Here is a 23,525-nt window from a genome sequence, read left to right as displayed (position 1 = left end):
GAACACTTGGCCCCCTATTAAGCATAGCTGCCAGAAAGGGGTTTGTAGTTTTGAAAATAAATACCCCGAAGCAAGTTGGTGGACAAATGGTGCACGACCGTTTCACCGGACTGTATCAAGATTGCAAAAAATGCTGTAGACGCACAGGCTTCCTTTGATAGCGCCCCAGAAAAAGTTACAGAAATTCTGTGCAGTGCAAGTATAACTTCTTCATCGCAGATTGCTGCACTTGCAAGAAAGTTGCAACGCACATCGCAACGAAGATGTTGCCAATTTGTGTTCGTGCTGAAACGACCCGTCCTCAACCCATCCAAGCGTCCTTTATCATACTCTTTTTATCAGAACAAAAGAGGTCGACGTCATCATAATAAGCCAAAGTCGCAATTTCTCACTATACTAGCGAGAAGCCATGATTATCTGAGCTTTTGAAGATACTAAGCTATTGGGGCTCGTGGTACCTAACTCTTGTCACAAAGGCAATATCAAAGAGGTGAGTTAAAAAACTTTGGAGATCACTACGCAAACCGCATTGGAGTAATGCAAAAGCATTAACGCTTCCTAGTCGCCTCCCCATACTTAATGCATCATCTCCATTTACTATTTAAGTGTGAAGTATTGATTAGAATTCGATTAAATTCCCCCCTCCCTCCCCCAATTGTTCACCGAGGTATTCATTCAGGCATTCAAATTTGGCGCTGCGATGGCTCCGCCCACACATCCTGTCACGTTGTACTACACATGGTACTACACTTCCGGCGATTGAAATTTACCGCCACTGGCGCCTCGACCACGCGCACTTCTGGTCGCTTTTTTGGCTCTAATCAATCCGATCGGCACCAAAGTTTTTGCCCGACATCCTCACATCCCCCCCCCCGCCCCTTGATTATAACCAGTTTGAAGACGATATCTTTTTATAGTTCCTCGCAACTGATGCCGACACGTTATTTGCGGACACAAACCCGCCGACATAGCTAGTAATGCTTTCGTATTAATAAAATACGTTTGGTAAGCTCTGGACGCTAGGGAGAGCCAGTGCTCCCACGAGGCTCTCGTTGGGTGAGGGAAGGGTGGTGGAGGGTTTCTCGCATATTCTTGTACCATGTAGCAAAAGAGTGGGGAGGGGGGGGCGGAAAGGTGTTTGTGAGTGTATAGGTGCCGATACATGACAGCTCCGTTTCTCAGTAGAGCGCGGGAACGTAGAGGCCCCGTGCGGCGGTCATGTTGGCGCCCGCTAAGTGCATTGCGTATGAGAAATTCCCGACTGACTCGAGCTTCAGGGGAAGCCAATTACTCGTGGGACGGGGTCTCCGAAACTGCTCAAGCTGGAGGGTTTTGTAGATGCAAAATCCACCGGCTTTTCGCCTTATACCTCATCAGACAGATATAGCGTACACATAGCTGATTTGCATTAATTTCGGGTTCATTTCATTTTGCGGTTCTTGCCGTAAATTCGTGTTTTTGCCGCGGACAATAAACATAGTGGGTAAAGTGATAACGTCTCGAATTGAACAAATTTTTTTTCATTTTTTCATTTTATATATTTATGTGCCAGGAAAAGTAAACAGCCTGACAAGGTGTAGTCAGGCTGATCATGATGATGAGTAGGGTGGGAACCGGTTCGAACCGGAATGGAATGTCGCTCTGAAGCTGAACCCGCAAGTGAACCCGAAACGCGAGAAACGGAATCTGAACCGAACCCGAAAAAATTCCGGTCGGATACCCTGTTCGCAACGACGAGATGACGTCAGCAGATTGCTAATAGGCTTTCGCAAGGATATCCCGGCCTCCTTGGTTATGTCTCACCCCACAGTGACAACGAATACGTGGGCGCAGTAACAGTAATTGGCAGACAAGAGTACACGCTGGCTGTAGTGTATCTTGAGGCAGGCACGCCATTCAACTCTTCGAGGCTTGGGAACTTGATAGCATTATATCTTTTGAGATTTTAATGCTCGCAATGAAATGTGGGGCAGCTAACACACACGTGCTCGAGGTTTTAGGCTTGCAGAACTTCTCTCAACAAATTCAACCGAGTCGCTAAATGATGGCAGCATAACCCACCTCCCAGGCCTGACGACTGCCAGCAGCATCGGCGTGACGTTTGTAACAAGTTCAGTTGCCCACAAGTTTGACTGCTGCACCGATTTGGAAACACGTGGAAGTGACCATTACCCAGTCCTCATACCAGCTGTCCGAGCGCAGGCGGCGCTGAAGAAATTATATAATTTGAAGATTTGGATGCATAGAACGATGATGCAAGCTAAGCAATACCTGCCGCTACTCGGAATGAGGAATTAGTATCGCCCATGACTCATTTCTTGAGAGAAAGTACACAAATACACAAATTACAAAAATTACACAAATTACAGCTAAATATGTAGGCAACCTGAAAATGACGAGGCATTTCAAAGGCTGTGCGCTATTCGCAGGCGAGCTGAAAGAAAATCTCTGCGGACAAAAAACATTGAAGACCTCCGCGCCTGCCGACGGGCACAACGACGCATTCAGCGCTATCTGGATAAACTCAGTCAGCAAAGATGGCGTGACTTTTGTTCTACGCCAACGAGTAACCAATATTTGGCAGGTCGTTAGAGGTATGCGTACGCCACTCCAACAGCTTCACCCCTTCGCTGCTCTCTCGCTCTGCATTATTTATTCATTTATTCAATACTGCAGGCCTTTACGGCCCAAGCAGGAGGGGCATACAAATGACATAAGTGTACAGAACGAAGATAGCAAATAATAATTTCAAAACACTTGTTCTCTGGGCAATAGAACATGAGCAAAGCAAGGACTAAACGAAATGCAAACCGAGCTCTTCATTTGGGAAAGTCAAACATAAACAAACAGAAGTAAGTCAATGAATGAAATATACAAAAATGAAATGTCAAACTTGCAGCAAGGCAAAAACACGATCAGTTTGGGCAACCAAAAAGCAGACAAGAAAAATATTCAAGATCAATTCAAGGTTTCAAGTGAATCAATGCTGGTTAGAAGAGGCAGAGGTAAGTTGTTCCAATCTGTTATCGTGCGAGGAAAAAAAGAATATTTAAAAACATTAGTTCTGGTGCTGTATGGCGTTAGAGAGTCATCGTGTCGATGTCGTGTTCGGCGTGCCGTAAGTAGTGTTATGTACGGATCAGGAGTTAGAGCAAGAAGGTTATTTTTAAGAAGGAACATAAATTTTAAGCGCTGAATTTTTCTTCTCAGTTCCAGTGTCGGTATTCCATGTTGTTTCATTAGTGCTGTCGGGGAATCAGTTGTACGGTTCTTAGAAAAAATAAACCTGACTGCCCTACGCTGGATTCTTTCCAGAGCGTCAATGTTAGTTTTGGTATAAGGGTCTCATACTACGCATGCATATTCAAGTTTTGGTCTTATTAATGATGTATAAGCTAAAAGTTTAGTTTCGGCGGGGCGTGCTTCAATTTATGACGGAGAAGGCAAAGTTTCCGAAAAGCTGTGTCACATACGTTAGTTACGTGAGTGTTCCAGTTTAGGCTGTTTGTTAGTGTGACACCAAGATATTTATATTCGCTGACTTCGGTTAATGGTTCTGTCCCGAGGGCGTAGGGAAAAGAAAGGTTATTAAGTTTCTTGGTTATTTTCATATACATTGTTTTGTCAGCGTTCAACTGCATATCCCAACAGTGACACAAGGAAAGAATGTTTTGTAAATTATTATTAAGAATTACCTGGTCATCCTCGCTTGACACTCCCCTGAACAGCACACAGTCGTCTGCAAACAATCGTATTTGGACGGGTGCGGTAATAACGCTCACAATGTCATTAATATATATTAAAAACAACAATGGTCCTAGCACACTGCCCTGAGGGACGCCTGAAGTAACTGGAAGTTCATGGGAGTAGTAAGTATCAATATTAACAAACTGTCTACGATCAGTGACATACGCAGCAACGCAGTTAGTAATAAAAGGAGGAAGGTTAATCATTTTAAGTTTATCAATAAGCTTAGAGTGTGAAACAAGGTCAAAGGCTTTCCTGAAGTCTAAAAAAATAACGTCCACCTGGCCGCATTTGTCTAAAATTCTAGCAAGGGAATGGATTACCGTTGTTAATTGTGTCACCGTAGAAAATCCTTTCCGAAAACCATGCTGCGCAGGTGAATGTATATTGTTATCCTCCAGAAAATCTCTGATGAAGTTGGCTATGACGTGTTCAAGCATCTTACAGCAAGATGATGTTAGCGAAATTGGTCGGTAGTTAGTAATCATTGTGGGGTCTCCCTTCTTAGGCACTGGTACTACACGTGCCGTTCGCCAGTCAGGGGGAAGGGCTGCAGTGGACAGTGACGCACAGAACATTATTACCAGAAAGTGTGACAGCATTTCTGCGTATCGGCGCAGAAAAACATTCGGTATGTTATCCGGTCCTGGGGTAGATTTTGTTTTTAGATTAAGGATCATAGAAAGCACACCTTGGGCGGATACAAATTCAGGAGATACATTTGATAAAGGTGAAAAGGGAAGTGCAAGCTCTTCTGAGTTAATAAACACACTGTGGAAGAATGCATTAAAGTCTTCGGCGATACTTTGCTTTTCGACAACGGGAATGCCATCTTTTATTATTTGATCCACTGCCTTGTTCGTTTTACTCAGAAATTTGCAGAATTTTTCTGAAGCCGTACGAATAAAGTGCGGCAAAGTGTTATTAAAATAATGCCGTTTGGCATGCCCAATTGACGAGCTCAGCGTAGCTTGTAAGTTCTGTACTGTAGTTCGTGAGGCATTCCGTCGTCTTAAGCGTTTTATTTTTCTTTTCAAGTGAATGACTTCACGCGTTATCCAAGGGTTTTCATTTCCTGTTTTCATTGTTTTCGTTGGAACGAAATTTTCGATGCAATGAGTGCAGATTTTTTTGAACTCGTCCCAAAGTTCTTCTACATTGCTTCCGTGAAAGGTGCTGAGGTGTATATCGAGGTAATCTAACACGCTTTCGTCTCTGGCACGTGTGCAGTCCTTAACTTGTACAGTTTTTGCCTTCTTAGCGGTACATTTTTTTAAATGACACGAATAGTACACCATTCTATGATCAGATATTCCATGTTCAATTGATACTAAAAAATGCTGGATTGTTTTGCTCACGAAGACAAGATCAAGCATTGATGATGAAGAACCATGCACTCGCGTTGGTAAGTTGACAACTTGGTGCAAATTGTGGCATAATATTATTTCACGCATATAATTAACATGAGTGCTAAATTCACCACTAGGAGAACAAGGTTTCCAGTTAACTCCTGGAAGATTAAAGTCCCCCACTAAAAAAATTTTTTTATGTACGAATGAACACACATGCTCACGCAAATCACACAGGAATTGGGGTGGTGAGCCAGGCGCTCGATAAACGGCAAATAGCAAGAATGAATGTCTATAGTAAGAAATATTTAGGCTAATAGTTTCTATGCTATCAGCCTGAGACAAGAGAGTTGCTGACAAGTTTTGCTTTACCAGCACAGCCACCCCGCCTCCCCTCGCTGATCTGTCACGACGGAAAACACTGTAAGATGGTGGAAAGACGTCTTCATCATCTATGCCACTGTGTTGCCATGTTTCGGTCTAATCAACGTTGTACGGGTCGTAACCTAAGATAATAGCCTCTAACTGATCACTTTTGTTAACAATGCTGCGTGCATTTATATTTAATAGGCGCATATATTTCGTATCAGGCCGGAGATGTCAGTCTTGTTTAGCAATGTTATATTTACAAATTTTTTCCTACAGTTTTTAGCGTCATCCCAAATGTAAAGGTCGTTGTCGACTCGAAGTTTCTCGTTGATTAGTTGAACTTTTCTTTTGTGCTCCCTTTCCTCTGAAGTACTGTCCCACAAAAGCTTACGCTTCCTGAGCGTGTTTCGTGAGTAATCGTTTTGAACAGAAGTATTAGAACCTTTGAGTTTGAAAGCATTTTGCATGATACTTTTCTTTTCTTCGTAATCTTGAAAATATAAAATTACTGGCCGCGTTTTATCGCTCTTGCCGATCCGATGTATTCGGGCTACAGACTTGCACGTGATTTGTAACTTGGTAGAAAATATATCAGTTAGAACTTTACGACGCAGTACAGCCTCTGTCTCTTCTGGTTCCTCTGATACCCCAAAAACCAGTAAATTCGAGCGTCTACTTTTTTCCTCCAAATCCGTAATTTTCGCTTCTAAGGCTTTATCCGTGCTTTCAAGTGCTTCCACGCGCCCGGCTTGTTTCTCCATTTCTGCAAATCGAGTCTCCCATTCCGCCAGACGTGCTTCCATGCTAGTTTGTTGTATACGAAGTGCTGCAACATCCTCAATTAATTTATTCTGTCCCAAAAGCAGCTTTTCAAGCAGTTCATTTGTGCTGGAACCTTCCGTGTCAGGTCCGGGATTCAACTCGATATCTCCGCTCAAGAGGAGCAACCATACGCAGTACACGTCATACACCATTAATACAGCTTGCTGTGGGCACGGCAAGACCAAAAGACCACGGTTGTCGCTTTTAACAGAGCTGTAGTAAGCACTAACCTGCACACGGCAGAAGAATGGTCTGTTAGGCCACATGGTCGCTCTCGGTCCGCCATGCCCACTGAAGTCGAAGGCTTGAAGTTGCTCTTGTATATCCCAAACCGATGGGGTCACGTGTCGTGATGGTGGCGCTGTCGGTGCATCACGGAGCAGTAAAGATATCGCCAAAGGAAGAAGAGAGCTTTGGTTCCTTGATATACTTGACACAGCCGCAGATCGGGGATCAGCAACTGCATCTGGCAGGTTTAGAAGGTCGATCTGCCCGTCAACTTGGTTGATTTGCTTTCTTGTTCCGACGAGACCAAAAGCAAGGACCTGCACAAGGCAGAAGAATGGTCTGTTAGGCCACATGGTCGCGCTCGGTCTGCCGTGCCCACTGAAGTCGAAGGCTTGAAGTTGCTCTTTTATATCCCAAAGCGATGAGGTCACGTGTCGTGTTGGTGGCGCTGTCGGTGCATCACGGAGCAGTAAAGATATCGCCAAAGGAAGAAGAGAGCTTTGGTTCCTTGATAAACTTGACGCAGTCGCAGATCGGGGGTCAGCAACTGCATCTGGCAGGTTTGGAAGGTTGATCTGCCCGTCAACTTGGTTGATTTGCTTTCTTGTTCCGACGAGACCAAAAGCAAGGACCTGCACAAGGCAGAAGAATGGTCTGTTAGGCCACATGGTCGCTCTCGGTCTGCCGTGCCCACTGAAGTCGAAGGCTTGAAGTTGCTCTTTTATATCCCAAAGCGATGAGGTCACGTGTCGTGTTGGTGGCGCTGTCGGTGCATCACGGAGCAGTAAAGATATCGCCAAAGGAAGAAGAGAGCTTTGGTTCCTTGATAAACTTGACGCAGTCGCAGATCGGGGGTCAGCAACTGCATCTGGCAGGTTTGGAAGGTTGATCTGCCCGTCAACTTGGTTGATTTGCTTTCTTGTTCCGACGAGACCAAAAGCAAGGACCTGCACAAGGCACAAGAATGGTCTGTTAGGCCACATGGTCGCTCTCGGTCCGCCGTGCCCACTTCTTTTATGAACTTTCGTTCATAAAAGAAGTCTGAGAAGTATAAAGCAGAATACTGTAAGTTGGATAAGTGTCTTCAACAATCTCTGCAGATGGTCAATAAGGCGTTCCACAGGCGGCAATGCCAGCGTTGGACCTGCCTTTCACAACGGAAGAGCTATCCACAACTATCGCGGAATCAAGCCAACGCACGTCTCCTTGTCACGATGAGGTGTCCCATGACGCCATCTCAAAGCTGCCCTACAACTCCGGTTTTCGACTCCTGGAATATTAGAATTCTTCCTGGATGACTGGGGAAGTACCAACGGAATGGAAGCTGGCGAAAGTTGTGCCTGTTTTGGAACTTTGTTAGCAGTCAACAAGGTACGCATCCTTCCGGCCCATCGCCCTACTGAGCTGCGTAGTTAAGCGTATAGAGCGAATGATCTGCAAGCGCTTCACATGGTTCCTAGAAGGCCGAAATGAGTATCCACAAGGAAGGAAGAAGTTCTGTCAAAATTGGTCAGCGGCTGATGATGTCATCGCACTCTTCTCATCACTTCAAGAGTTCCTTCATGCTGGGTGCATCGCGATAGCCGTTTTCCTTGAAATATAGGCTGCTTTTGACTGCTTTTCCCCACGCAGTTTTCGTAGCCTTGGCTAGTCTCGTACTCCGATGAAAGATGTGCTGATGGTTTGGACACTACTTAAAACAACTCTCCGCAGGGGCGTATGCAACACGCAGATGTTGGTGAGTTGCGCCACCACAGGTTCCCAAGCATCCACAGGGACATTGCCGCAGGGGGATGATGATCAGTGGGCCACCACGGACCCGACGATTTGCGCTTAGCCGTGAGTGGGTAAGCCGTGTCCGGGGAAAAGGGGATCCTGGTGGTTGAGTCGATTACGAGCGTTTGTACATTTAAGTCCTCTCAGCGGAGACAACACACCATTCTTGCCTCAGTTGCCTGTAGATCTCACCTTTGGCTTGACCTCCGGGGAAATCGGCAGTGGCATTTTCTTACCCCCTTCCCCCTTCATCTTTCAGTTTCCTATCTTGTTTCTCAGAACTGCCATGTCTTCTCCTCTCTTAATGGCTTTTTCTTTTTTCTAGGCAGTTAGGGTTATCCCTATATGAGTAACTGCCCTGGGTACATCAGATTTGGTTACAGCGGCGTACAGCTGACGTGGGTAGGGCTTTCTTCAAAGTTCCTGTCCCGTTCCTTTGTTGGGCTGCGTGCTGGATGACTGGCACCGTGGCCGAGCAACAAACATATTTTAAGGCTTCTCCCCATCACAAGATGAGCGCCATCCTAAAAAAAAGGCGGACCGAAGTGATATAGAAATTTCTCAACAAAAAGAAAGAACCTTTTGCCAGTCCACATACTCCACAGTGAATCAAAAGAAAAACAGCTAAAATGATTTAACTTTTGTTCGTAGAGGAGACTCGTACAGAAGTTTTGGGACCTGGCTAAAAGGCAACGAAGTTAGCCATTGCTGACATCTTACTAGAAATCCGGGATAAAATTCAACTACCTAAACTCTCAAACTTTTTCACGTCCGGAGAAAGTCCAGTTACTGTGCACCACACCGGCCCCTAAATACTGTGCATGGTGTAATATCTGTAATGACGTCATCTGCCTGACACAATAAAAAATATTTGAAGGACTGGAGGAGCAGAATGTAAAAAATGTCCACATAATAAAAATCTAAAAAAAAACAAAGTAATCCCTCCTAAGCACATAGTCCTCACCTATGCCTCCTGGACATTGCCGTACCGAACAGACGTAGGCTACGCAAAAATGCAGTCTCAACATACATCCCCAACCCGTGCCGCTGCTTCAGGTGCGAACGATATCGCCATGGCTCGCAGAGCTGCCGTGGTCAATAAAAATGCGCAAAATGCTCCTCAAACGAACATATCTCTGACAAATGTACTGCTGCACCTCATTTCGAGAGCTGTTCCGGGGATCACCCAGCCTACTCCCAATCGTGCTCGCAATGGAAAGTAGGAAAGAAAATAGTAACTTTCAAAACATATGAAAACATCACATTCAAGGAGGCAAGGCGGCGCGTCACAACGAACAAGTTTTTCTTTGCTCCAAGCACAGATTTCACCGATGCGATGGAGTGGTGCACAACACCGGTTTTCAGCGCCTGCCCAGGCGTCGCCTATCGGGGCCCCGAAAGAGCAATGCACCCTTCAGGAGGACGCTGTGAGAGCTGCCCTGCCAACTCCGAAACAGGGCCTGTCAACCTCCGAGTCAGGAGCCCACAAGATATCTTCCAACAGAGAGAGGCTCGTACCACTCGTACGCCCGTCATTTCACTGGATTTCAGCGCCTCCAGTGAGGCGATGGATACCACCCACAGCATGGCCGTGTTGGAGGGGCCGCGTAACTCTCTCTCTAGACAAAAAAAAAAAAAAACGGAAGCCAAGAATGATGCCTCCTGAAAATTAACCTCCCCGATTCCCAACACACTAAAAAATGGCATTTTTGGTCGAGTGCAACAGTAGCAGAACAGAGAGAATTTACACAAACCTTACAGACATACTTAAATCAATGTCGCCTATAGCTTTGGGTCTTCAGGAGAGAAACCTACTGCTAAAACTCACCAATATCTTGAAAAAATTCAATATTTTCTGATGAGATAGAGAACAGGCGGCGAACCGACTCTCAGGTGGCGTCGCCGTCATAACGCAAAGCTGCGTCCCTGCAAGAGAAATGTCGCTGAAAACAAACTTTGAGGCTGCAGGCGTCAGTGTATAGTTACACAATAAAAAACAATAAATAATATAATCTGTGTATATAGCACCAAATCTTACAGTTGCTATCCAAACTTGGGAAACATTTTTTCAAGAATTGAATGAACTATATGTGGTAGTTGGGGATTTCAATGTGCGCTGCCCCTTTTGGGCAGTGAGCACACAGACACAAGAAGCGAAATAATTGCAGATCGTATACTTACGAAAAACATATGCCTAATGAATACACAAAAAAAACAACACATTGCTGTTCTAGCTCAGGAAAAATGAGCTCCCTCGATGGAACCTTCGCATCGCCATCAGTTTTTAATTAGTTTAATTTACAAGGAGGTGACCAATTAGGCACATTTTTAAAATTATCATCTTCAATCCTAATCATTCCAACACGACCTCAGCGCTGGAAGCTCCAACTAGCTCACTGGCCACTATATGCCACAAATGCCACATTACGTAAAGGTAAAGATTTCGATGACAGACTAAGAGTAGATGAAATAAATGCAAAGTTTATTACCTGTACAATTTGTACTGCAAAGATAGCGATTCCATAAACATCAGGACAAGTAAGAAAAAATCGTAAGGTCTGGTCGACACAGGAGTGCAGACTTGATAAAAAAACGGAAAACAAAGCATGGAGAATATTTGGAAGGTACCGCACAGCTGTGAAACTTATTATTTAAAAGGGCAAGGGACAAAGGCGTCATGTTCGCAGAAATGTCGAATAAACGTCCTGGAAAAAATATTATCCGCAATAAGCAGTTCTCTACCGTCAAAGAAATTGTTGAATGAGGTACGGAAATTCAGTGGCGACTATTTTCCTTACACTTTACCACTTTTGTACACTCCTGGTACACAAACAAATTTAGAAGAACAGGCAAACATATTAGGTGAGCACTTCGCTGCTGTTTCCAGTTCATCCAACCACACAGACACAATTGAAAAATACAAAGCCGTAGCAGAAAAAGAACTTCCTACAGGAGCAGGCATGAAGATTAAACAAAAAAATAGGAATACAGGAACTAAATAGACTACTATTTGTGGGCAAACAAACAGCAGCAGGCTTGGATATTATGTCCTACACCGTGCTTTCACATCTATCTGAGGCCGCCGTTGAGGCACTCCTAAAATTCTTCGACAAAATCTGGCTTTCAGGAAAGATACCTGACGCATGGAAGAAAGATACTAAGCACCTTCCTGTAAACCTGGAAAACTATCAAGTCCTGTTAGTTACAGACTTATTACTCTTACCATCTGCGTAGCAAAATCATTTGAAAGTGTGGTGAACTAGCCTTTGTTCTCGAATCTCGTCAGCTTCTCGACATAAATCAGTGTAGCTTCAAAAAGCATGCTATACCATTGGTCGTCTTGTCCGCCTTGAAAAAACAGTGCGGCAGGCGTTCATACACAAGCAACATTGTCTTGCGCTCTCCTTTGACATGGAGAAGGCGCACGACACCACTTGCAGGTTCGGCCTACTCCGCGACCTAGCAGATCTAGGCATCCGGACAGGATTTTGAACTGTTTGAACTACTTTCTAGCAGACCGCTCATTTTAAGTACGTTTAAGTACTACCCTGTTAGTGACTTTCATCCAGGAGAGCGGTGTACTTCAGGACTGTGCTCTAAGTACTACACTCTTAAAAGTAAAACTGGTCTTCATACGAAAAATAATCCCCAAGTCGATTATGTATTCAGTGTATGTAGATTACCTGCAAATTACATGTACGTACTGCAGTGTATCAAGATGTGAGAGACAGGAACAGGTGACTAAATAAATTGACTAATTGGGCAGATAGAAATGGATTAATGTTTTCTCCACAAAAATCAGTGACTGTGCTGTTCTGGCTCAGACGAGCTTCACAGGCTGACCCCACCCTGTACCTGAATGAGGCAGTGTTACCAATAAAACAGGAAAACAAGTTATTGGGTATGACATTTGAGGAAAAGCTGATATTATTACGCAATTAATCTCCAATTAATAAACGCCAAAAATTGAAAAAGAAAACGGAAGAATCTCCCATGGTCCTTGGTTTCGGTGACTGTTGGCTTCCGTCACATGTGTCATAAGGAGCCCCTCCTTTGCCTTCTCTTGTATGCTAAGTAGATACCGAGGGCCTCCATCCTGGCAGTATTGATGCCATAGGTAGCCATAAGAGGGTTCTCGCGCAGCTTCCGCCCTCACCGTTCGGCCACGCTCCTAAGTGGTGCTCGCAGTAATATAATACTGAACGTATTACGTCCGTTGCTATGGACAAGGATGGTGCTTGTGAGCACTTCAGGTTCGGTTACACGTGTACACGTAAATACCCGCGAAAGCAGAAGATTTGACAGCCGTCGCCGTAGCCCAGTTGGTAGAGCACCGGACGCGAAATTCGGAGGTCGTGGGTTCGAATCCCCACGGCGGCATGCGGCTAGAAAAGAAACACCCCCATGCTCATTGGTTTCGGTGGCTATTGTCTACCGTCATATATGTCATAAAGAGCGCCTCCTTTCTCTCTGCTTGTCCGCTTAATTCTTCTACACCTTTCTTCACCTAGGATGTGGGGTCGTAGCCTTGCCATTCGACTAATGGGGCTTCATATCATTGCGCTGTGGTTTCAGCGTCAATGGAAGGGCAGCTGCTACCATCCACTATCATCATCATCGGAGTGCGCGTCAAGAGAAGTGTGTTCAGTACACGAGTAGAGGCAGTATGTATTGTTTGTAAATAATGGCGCTGCGACATTCATCCTATCGGGTGGTTGAAGAGGCACGTGCTATTACGCGGTGAAACAGACTGGCAACTGCAGTCAGATGTACACCTTGAGGGTCGCCACGCGGCAAGTGAAGAAATAACTCAAGCAGGTGCTGTCACATTGATACACGGCTGCCGGATGATGGGCGCAGTTGCAGCTTAGGGAAGCAGCCACAGATGATGGCTTCTATATTTGCAACCACACAGCGTTGCAAGAGACAAGATAGCTTAGAGAAGAAATGGGCCAACGCGCATTGAACGCGGTTGCAACCGCGGTTATTAGAAAAATGCGGATTATTTTATACCCAAGGCACTTGCCAAGTCTGCAGAACTTTTTATTTTCTATAAAAGATTGTACTTCGCGGAAATTTCCTCACAACTGTATTCTGCAAAAGAATATGATAATGCTTATGCTCGTTTTGGTGTTCTCATCTTGCCACGTACCACTGTAGTGTCCGTTCGTTCACGCTCAAAGCCGCTGGAAAGGGTTGTTATCATTTTTGTTCGTGACGCGAGAAGCGACCGGACTAATCTGGATTAATCGCAGCCATGAAGAGCTGCATCTACGTTTTTCCAGATTACTATAGATGATGTCCTGTCATCTCGAAGTTTCCTTGCCGGCTTTAAATTGAGCAATGCCGCGATCGGCGGGCATTCGTAGTTCGACGACTTACGAGCACATTTTTCGCTTACGCCACTGCCGCGCTGCTTAGTTCTTTTGCGAGCGCAAGTCAGCCCAAATAAAGAGCTTCGTTTGAAAGTCTTGTTACTGTCTTTCTGACCACTGGACTGCCGTCACTACAACGTGACAATATGTTTATTTGCGTGCATAATTCAGCATTGTAATCCTGCTGCCCTTATTTTTTACTTGCATAAATCAATTTAGCTAACTGTATGCGTTCTCTTCTTTTGTCTTTATTATTTTTTTTTTCATGTGTTCCGGAGACGTGTTTTCACTGCCGAATATGTCTGTTTATGGGCCTACACTAGCTTCGGCTATTGGCCCAACACTTACGTGAATGTATGTGCACATTCATAGAAATGAATGAATGAATGAATGAATGAATGAATGAATGAATGAATGAATGAATGAATGGGAATCAGCGCGGTTCTAGTTGAAGAGTGCCTGCTTTTGGAGCATGTTTTTCTTTTTTCATCACCGAGACGCTGAGCCTTACTTCCGAACAACTGCAACGAGTTGCTTTTGTCCTGAAAACAAGCTTAAATTTTCATGATGGCTCGACAACTTCTATAAGCATTCTTTGTTCACAAGATAGTTAATGCCTTCTTCGTATTAATTTGTTGCAGTTCCAAATGGTGTTTTGGCAACCATCTTGTGTAATAATGGACCGCTCCGAGCCTTCGCCACTCTGTTCGATATAACAGATGTTTTCTAATACTGCAATTACAGCCTCTTCATTTCATCTGGGATGAACTCTACCGAAAACACGGGCCTGTTGCAGGGTAAGCGTGGCAGCATTCGTATTTTGCGTAAAGCGATGCTCTCTAGCTACAACTAGAGGTAACGCTCTCAAAACAATACAAGAACATTTATAGAGCACTGGTAAAGCAAGCGTCGATTGACGATCTTATACTCGTTCCTCTCTTATTATTCTTTCATGGTCATTAGTCTTAAGGTGTTTCAACTGGGAGGATCTGTAAAATTAGTGTTGTTCCCATGGAAGTGTTCATTCTGCCAGAGTTGTTTACTTGTGTATACCTATATCTTCGCAAGCAGGGTATGTTTGTGCTAAAGGTGTATAAAAATTTCTCTCAGGCGCACCGAGTTATAGCTGCTCATTTTTCGAAGACGCCGGGCTGAGACAGGTACCTATGTTCGTGTGCACTTGAATACTCGCTTCCGTGACTGCAGGACTCTTTTATTGGATGCGGCGTCCTCTCACTTAAGCTTGCATTGTATATAAGCAACGACTTCATACATAGTATTAAAAGCCTAGTTTCAATGGCAGAAACATTTATTCGGGTGCACAGACTAACTGACGAGGAAATCACTCGGGCCATTCTAGCTCACAAGAATGTGGACCTGCGTGTATGAAACTCTTCGTTTGTTCTGCATTACTGTGACCTGGTGCATGTCCACTACTCCGAATGAATAACATTTTGGTTGCGTTTTGTTTCAGTTCAGCGCACCCAGTGTTACGAATATGTATACGTTTCGTGTTTTCTTTCGTTATTAAATAAATCTTCTGTTTAGTGTTGTGGGGCAGAAATGATTGTGTTAGGTGGTCTTTCGGACACATATCGCGGGTTCGGGCCGGATCAAGATGGGGGGGGGGGGGGGGGGAGGGTCTGGGGCGGGGGAGCAAGCTGAGCCATCGTTCACTGCACCGCCTGCGCGGTGACTCCGAAAGAAAGAATCCGCAGGTAATTGAGATCACAAGCGTTTATTGCACAGTATCATCATCATCAGCCCTACTACGCCCACGGTAGGGCAAAGACGACCTTAAACGCGTTGAAGCCTGGTGCAACACTTGGTTAATGTCCTTAAACACTAATAAAACGTCATTGCTTTCTTTCCATCGGCGCCAAAACTATCAACCGTTCAAGTATGAAATAAGTGCATCTGAAATAGCATCTGTTCAATCGTATAAATATCTCGGCATCACATTTTCTAACAAACTTAATTGGTCAGCGCACATAACAAACATAACAAACGAAGCCAATCGCACTCTTGGCTTCCTCCGTAGGAACTTGCGACTCGCTTCTGCTTCAATTAAAACATTAACATACCTCACATTTGTCCGGCCGAAGTTAGAGTACGCATGCTCAGTCTGGGACCCTCATCAATCTAACCTTTCAAACACCCTCGAATCAGTTCAGAATCGCGCAGCTAGATTTATTTTTTCGGACTACTCGTATCACACCAGCGTCACTGCACTTAAATCTGAGGCTAATCTTACTAATCTCGAGTCCAGACGTTGCATCTTTCGGCTCTGCCTCTTTCATAAATTTTATCACAGCCAACTTGATGTTTCAGCTATCCTGCCAGCTCATAGCTTATCAAGCCGTACCAACCATCCCAAAACAGTCTATCCTCCCCCAGCACAGACTACAGCTCATCTTCGCTCATTCTTCGTGCAAACTGCTCGAGACTGGAACGGCCTGCCATTCAACTCCGTGCACCACTCCGATCCACTGCACTTCAAGGCTGCCATCCAATCTTCAATTAGTGACACATTCAGCCCATCCCTCATGTAATACCCCATTCCTAGGGCATTTGAGGTATTGATAATAAATAAATAAATAAATAAATAAGGCCTCTGCCATGTCTCTTAAGTTAACGATGTCCTTTGCCAGCTGCGACCACCGTATCCTTGTTGGTATCACCCATCCACCTAACTCTCTGCCACCCCCTGCTACGCTAGCCTTCTCTTGGAATCCACTCTGCCACACTTAAGGACGAGCGGTTGTCTTGCCTTCGCGTTACATGCCCTGCCCATGCCCGGATTCTTCCTCTCGATTTCGACTACGATCTCATTAACCCGCATTTGTTCCCTCAATCACTCTGCCCGCTTCCGGTCTCTTAACGTTGCACCTATCACAATGCACAAACCCGCATACCATAGTTCAACCCTTATCCCTGCAGCAGCAACCGGAGGCGGGCCCGCGGAGCTGCTCTCGCTGTGCAACTACACTCGCGTTCCCGCCGGAGCTATGGTTTTTCGCGGGCCGCAGTGCGTACCACATGGGCTTCATTGCGCTGGACAACCCAAAAAAGGACGGGGAATGTACGGAACACATATTGCCCACTTAAGTCGCACGTCGATGACTTGTTGCGTGTTGCCACCGGCAATGACCGGCGAGGACAGATAGCCAGTCAAATCAGGTCCTCCCGACTCTGGAGCGTAAGCACCGTACGGGCATGCATCAGGACTCCGTTCGGGCCCGCTGGACTCGAGGATACGTATACAAGATATGCGCACCTCACAGCCCACTTTCCTGGTCCCTTGGCAGAGAACAAGGAGGAAAACTCTACGCATATTGCTGTAGCGTGTCGATGACGGTCTCCCCGTCCATTTCCCGATCGCAAACTATCGACGAAACAATGCCAGTAACGTCACTCTAACTGACCCAATGGGGATGCCAGGTCGAATAGGGATGAAGTGAAAGGAGGGTGATTTAAAACAGTTGTCACAAGAGCTCCCTTTTCACGGAGACAAGCAGCGTCTCTAACTGTATATAACTTATAAATAACTTTTTGTTGTTTATAAGAGTTTGCTTCGCAGAAATTTCCTCATAACTGTATTGTGGAAAAAGACCCGCAGCTCGTCGCAGATACCCTACGGCGGTAACACGCTGGAGCGTTGAGGTTGCTCAAGAAGCAAAATCCCCACAAGGTCACCTTCGGCCTTCATCCTCTGTGTCGGCTGCTGTTGCTGATATGTCGTAGCAACGGTCTCATCATTCTGTTCTATATAATTTCATGAGCTCGCTTCTTTCATTTACCTCGTCCTTTCGAATGGCACAGAAGAATAGGGTGGAGGGAGGGATTAGATCGGCACACGCCCAGCATGTAAAAGAGGCGGCGCTGCACGACGACAGCCACATTGGAAGCGCGGTTTCTTGTGTACGTTCGATTCGCTGGGAAGCATTCAGGCATTTTTCCTACAAGGGTTTTCTTCTCTGAGTGTGAATACACGGCAGCAACAGATCATCTGAACAAATCGAGCGCCAGTGTGCTTTAACAATACACGATATTTCTCGTACTGTCGCTTTCTTGAAGCGCTCCTTATTACTGAAATAACAACTTTTCCCAGCATTCTATACTTCCTCCTTGTTTCACAATAGGCCTTGATGACACCTTCCGGTTTACCTGAGTGCCGCCGCTCCTCATTTCCCAGTAGGTTCGTGTACGACATACCATACCCTCGAGCTGCCGAACTGCACACATGAAACTTCCCTTAATTGAAAAGCTTGTTTTGACGTTGCTGGTGCGTCACTTTTTTTGGCGACACAATCTGGTCGTTCTGTGAAAGATTTAGTCTGCCCATGGCTAGCTGCCGTCCCGTATCATAACCCGCCGGTCACAAGGCCATAAATTCAGCAGAGCTAAGCTTCCCGGTTTAGCACATCAATCAGCGAAAGCAGTTTTGCATTATCAGCCGAGCGGTCTACAGTGGTAGGCACGTTTTGGCGCATCCCAGGCGTCTACCCGGTAAGGTATACCTCATAGATTTATTTTGGTATCTTACAGGCGACAGTCCCATTGAGCATTTCACAGGTCTGTTTTAGCGTCTCCACCCCGTACATGCACACACTGCCTTTTTCTTCTTTTGGTGGTCTCTTGGATCTCGCTCCCGACGCACTCAACGGACGCCATGTCGGGCTTCATGGTGCAGAAGGTACCGTCACTTCAACACCGTAGTTTCACTACCCTGTGCTGAATACATGGCATCCAGACAGCCAAACACCGGCCGACCGCCACAATATGGCAGAATCGCGGGGTAACAGCTGCGTGCAAATTCTACGGCGTGTTTTCTTCGTCGCGACCTCCCCAAAACTGAATCGACTGCAGCAGAAAGCGCTGCTTTGAATGCATAAATGAAAGCTCAAGCAGCTTCCACTGTAAAATGGCCACCGAACTGTTGCGCTCAAGCAAAACCAGTTTTCTGATACTCGTTGCTGATTTTCTAAGCTGCTCTACACCCCAGCTGTAGCGCAGCTGGCGCCTGCCGGCGCCCCCCCTTACAAATTTTTTTAGACCGTCCATAGACTGTCCAAATGACTTCGGTCTATAAAGTCTATAGACTTTTATAGACAAATCGTTGAAAAAGTATAGAGGCAATAGAAATGTTATAGACAGTCTATAGACAATCTATAGATTTATGGCCGTAGACATTTGCAGACTTTTGTCTATAGGCTATGAATAGACAAATAACTATCTATAGGAAGGCAACAGAGCCTATAAGAAGTCTATAGACACTCTATGGACCATTTTTATAAGGGTCGATTGTCCAACTTTTCACGCTTCGGTACATCTTCAGTGTACATGGTCGGCACAGCTTTGGACGATGGTCGACTCTATCGCGAAATCTTAGTCTAAAAGGCTAAACGAAAGCTAAAATAGTTTACGCTATAAAAACTTTCCGAGATAGTGCTCAAGCACATTTGTGTTCGTTGTTTGTTTCTCTACTGCAGATGTCCAATGCTTGGGTAGTTTGCTGTTCTGTGATATTTTCTTCTATGACGTGCGCAGCACATTCACCATGGCCACTCCAACATTGATGGTCGCCGATCCTGTTCTGCTGAAAGACATCATGGTCAAGAATTTCAATTCGTTTCCAAACACCCAAGTAAGCGCTCTTTTTTTTTTTAAATCCGGGAGCATGCTTGCGCAAAGTTTCGTCATGAATTCTTCAGCGCTTTAATCTTGCTTTGAAAATATTGCGAAAAGCCGAGAGGATCACTTTGGCAGAGACGACCCTCCTTAGTGAACCCCTCCGACGACTGCCGCACTGAGAGATCTGTCCGGAGCAAGAGCGCGTAAAATAAATGGCCCTGGAGGAAGATGTGGACCATTGAGAAGTCTGCACTAGAGAGGCGCAAAAAGGTGGCGTTAAAGCTGGCGTGAGCTGCGTTACGTGCTGACCGGGTGCACACATTCAAAACGTCCTGGTCAATGGCGGGTTGATTAGGTTTAAAGCAGCCAGCGTGTGAGCAGCGAGTCGCATCTGACAGCTGACATCACCTAAACTTGACGGCAGCTGACTATCTCTGACAAGAAGTATAGATCAGGCGGCTGATGTGATGTCATAGGATTCTCTCTACGAACTGCCTGCTGTGATCGGTAAGAACTCGAGGCACTAAGCCATGACCTAATTTTTTTTAGTTGTTTCAAGTTGTCTGCAAGTTCCAAGGACGAAGCCCTTGAAATGCCCTTTGCAATGCGTCTAACTTTGTCCCTCTGCGACTTGTCGCTATAAATTTTCCGTGGACAGCCAAATTGTTTGAGACGTAGAGGAGTAAAGCACTGTGGATGACTCTGTGGGAGACTCTCTTCTTTCTTCACTAACTGGCACACCACAGGCTTCCTCAAGAAAAATGCGGAATGTTTACTTCCAAACGTCCGAATTTTGTAGCTTTTCGCCGTATGCTCAGTACCACAAAAGTGCTGTGCCCTTGTGGTAGAATAGAACGCTCTGGAGCAAAATGGTGGTTTGAGCTAGTTGGTACATCTTTAAAATTTCACCAGCGCTGCGACTAGGAACAAGAAACAGAGAAGGAAGACAAGGACAAGCGCTACTAACAACTGAAAGTTTATTTGAAAGAACACAGAATATATGCACACATCTGACAACCCAAAGCGCCTGCGCTTCCCGCAAAAAGCACGCAAAAGAAAGTTAAGAATCTAGATACAAAATTTCACATTCATGTAAGTTTACAGATGGTGTGCTAACGCACGTGTCGCTGTTCTTGTGAATGTGATAGGCTTCACACAACTCCCTAGTCAGCTGATCTGGATGTCTGAATTTAATCTTTGCCCTGTTAAGCAGTGGAAAACATGCTTTTTTATTAGACACACCGGGTTTGTTCAGATGACAATCTCTGTAATGAAGGGACAGATTTGATGAAGGAGCACCATTCAAAGAGGTTTTATGCTGACGTAAGCGTGTATTTATGCATTTCCCGGTTTGCCCAATGTAATTCTTGCCGCATTTAAAAGGTATATCATATACCACTCCCTCTGCACATGGCACAAAGGGTGATTCATGATCCACCTGGCATGCATTATTTCTTTTGCCTCTTATTTGCTTATGTTCCCGGGCTCTTTTGTCAACAATAGCACAAACCTTGCCTAGTTTATTAGGGACCGAAAAGAGCACTTTAACCCCATATCTAGTGCCAACCTGCTTAAGCCTATGGGATAACTGATGAATGTAGGGTATTACCGCATACTTCGTTCTATCATTACCGGAATTTTCCTGTGCTTCATGTTTACCAAACGACTTCATCTTCTTCAGGATCTTGTTGCTAGCAAGCGCTATCACATCTTTGGGGAAGCCTGCTGACCTTAGCCTTTGAACCTGCGTATCAATGCTGCGTAATGCTGCGGATAGGAGCATTAAAGTTAACTTAGGCAACCGTGTAAAACAAATCTTCCGGTATGTAGACGATTATCTTGTTTTTGTTGAATCCCATGACTTCAAAGCACAGGTGGATGACATTTTAAGGACTTTTGAAAACTGCGGGTTTGGTCTGAAATTTACTTTTGAATTACCGGAAGAAAATCAGCTGCAATTCTTGGATATTAGATTGGAGAAAAAGGTGAATCATGTTTGTTGGTCCTTCCTACAGCGGTCGGAAAAGCCTTTGCTAAATTATCAGTCTGGGCATTCGAAAATAGTTAAATGCGGCATAGCAGTGTCTTGTTTAGGATCTGCACTTACTAAATCATGTATTCATACTTTAGGCAGCAGTTTCGATACGCAGGTTCAAAGGCTAAGGTCAGCAGGCTTCCCCAAAGATGTAATAGCGCTTGCTAGCAACAAGATCCTGAAGAAGATGAAGTCGTTTGGTAAACATGAAGCACAGGAAAATTCCGGTAATGATAGAACGAAGTATGCGGTAATACCCTACATTCATCAGTTATCCCATAGGCTTAAGCAGGTTGGCACTAGATATGGGGTTAAAGTGCTCTTTTCGGTCCCTAATAAACTAGGCAAGGTTTGTGCTATTGTTGACAAAAGAGCCCGGGAACATAAGCAAATAAGAGGCAAAAGAAATAATGCATGCCAGGTGGATCATGAATCACCCTTTGTGCCATGTGCAGAGGGAGTGGTATATGATATACCTTTTAAATGCGGCAAGAATTACATTGGGCAAACCGGGAAATGCATAAATACACGCTTACGTCAGCATAAAACCTCTTTGAATGGTGCTCCTTCATCAAATCTGTCCCTTCATTACAGAGATTGTCATCTGAACAAACCCGGTGTGTCTAATAAAAAAGCATGTTTTCCACTGCTTAACAGGGCAAAGATTAAATTCAGACATCCAGATCAGCTGACTAGGGAGTTGTGTGAAGCCTATCACATTCACAAGAACAGCGACACGTGCGTTAGCACACCATCTGTAAACTTACATGAATGTGAAATTTTGTATCTAGATTCTTAACTTTCTTTTGCGTGCTTTTTGCGGGAAGCGCAGGCGCTTTGGGTTGTCAGATGTGTGCATATATTCTGTGTTCTTTCAAATAAACTTTCAGTTGTTAGTAGCGCTTGTCCTTGTCTTCCTTCTCTGTTTCTTGTTCCTAGTCGCAGCGCTGGTGAAATTTTAAATAGAACGCTCCCATGTGTTAGCGCTGCATTGCACTTAATACTGTTGCTTGCGCGCTTGTGCATGGCCAGCTATCGTTTCACGTTACTTCTACCTAGGATAGCCTCTAGGCGTGCGGGTCTGACGGTATGGCCACGGGCGTGTTGACGAAGGCAGGACAACGTGGTAAGGCACACTGAAGGAGCAAATGATATGTCCGCAGCGACATTCTGCTCCTTGCAGTAGCCTTTACGGGAATGTTACCGGGAGGATGTGATGTAGAGGCGAAGCAATGTCATGATTGTGCCTATATGCGCATGAGTATGCTCTGTTGGCTTCGGTGTGAAATCCGAGAATTTAGTCGAAGTTTAATTAAGGAATAGATTGCCAGCCACTATACTCTGCGTACAATGTGGTGTCACGTTTTTTTTTCATTCTTTCTTGTTTCTGCAAAGCCCTGTGCGGCTTTCCGCGATTCTTGCGTGTCCCTTGTGCACCGCTGCAATAATATGCATGAAATCTGGGTTCTGTTCAATTCAATTTCATTTATTTCATCATAAACATGGTAGGAACTCTTGGGCGAAAAGCTGCTCGAGGCAGCTTGACTGGGCCCAAGAGACCACAGCAAGGTAGGGCACCGTAAAGATGGAAACATCAGGGGAACAAATATAACAATGAAACTGGCATGTTCATAAATGAGGACAAGCAATATATAGCAAGTAGCTAGACAAGTAATAACTATTGGAACAGTGCAATAAGGGATCATTAAACATCAGTCATTTAGATGTTCTGTGTGCATTACTGAAGCAGAAGAGACATCAAACGAAATTTTAATATTTCAAGCAAAATTTCAAAATCAAGTGACGCATTTTCTAATATCCCACATACAGGAAAGCATATTGCATGTATAAGTGGAAATAAAAAAGGAAATAATGCTTATACACGATTAATTAAAAAAGAACAACACTATAAAAACAGCAAAATCAACAGTATTTTTAAGTAAACAACAATGAGGGCAGTGTTTAAATGTTTATTTATAACGTGTTAAGAAATTGCTGCCTCAACTGGTTTATCGTAGGCTTAGTCTGAAATGTGTACGTGTTTAAAACTGAAGGAAGATTACATTTTAGTGACTGATGTTTATAATTAGTTCGAAAGCGCGGAATGGGTCAGTTAGTAGTGTGTCTAGTAGAAACGATAAGTTCGTGGTGTTGTGGTGGTGTGATTGCAATTAGAAAGTCATTAAATGG

At 44.8% G+C, this 23,525-nt stretch overlaps 1 protein-coding gene across 1 annotated transcript in view; it reads left to right on the top strand.

The window, feature by feature from the left end:
• The window catches only part of LOC149360901 (cytochrome P450 3A11-like), an 87,546-nt gene that overhangs the window by 4,316 nt on the left and 59,705 nt on the right, over positions 1 to 23,525 (top strand). Inside the window, exons 3-4 of the mRNA XM_089567952.1 lie at positions 14,411 to 14,463; positions 19,217 to 19,313. Of these exons, the coding sequence (XP_089424078.1) occupies positions 14,411 to 14,463; positions 19,217 to 19,313 (150 nt within the window). The remainder of the gene's footprint in view (positions 1 to 14,410; positions 14,464 to 19,216; positions 19,314 to 23,525) is intronic.

Source organism: Amblyomma mixtum, chromosome 2 (genome assembly GCF_055824585.1).
Source record: "Amblyomma mixtum isolate Tamu chromosome 2, ASM5582458v1, whole genome shotgun sequence".
Lineage (NCBI taxonomy): Eukaryota > Metazoa > Arthropoda > Arachnida > Ixodida > Ixodidae > Amblyomma > Amblyomma mixtum.
This window is presented reverse-complemented; position numbering and strand designations above follow the sequence as displayed.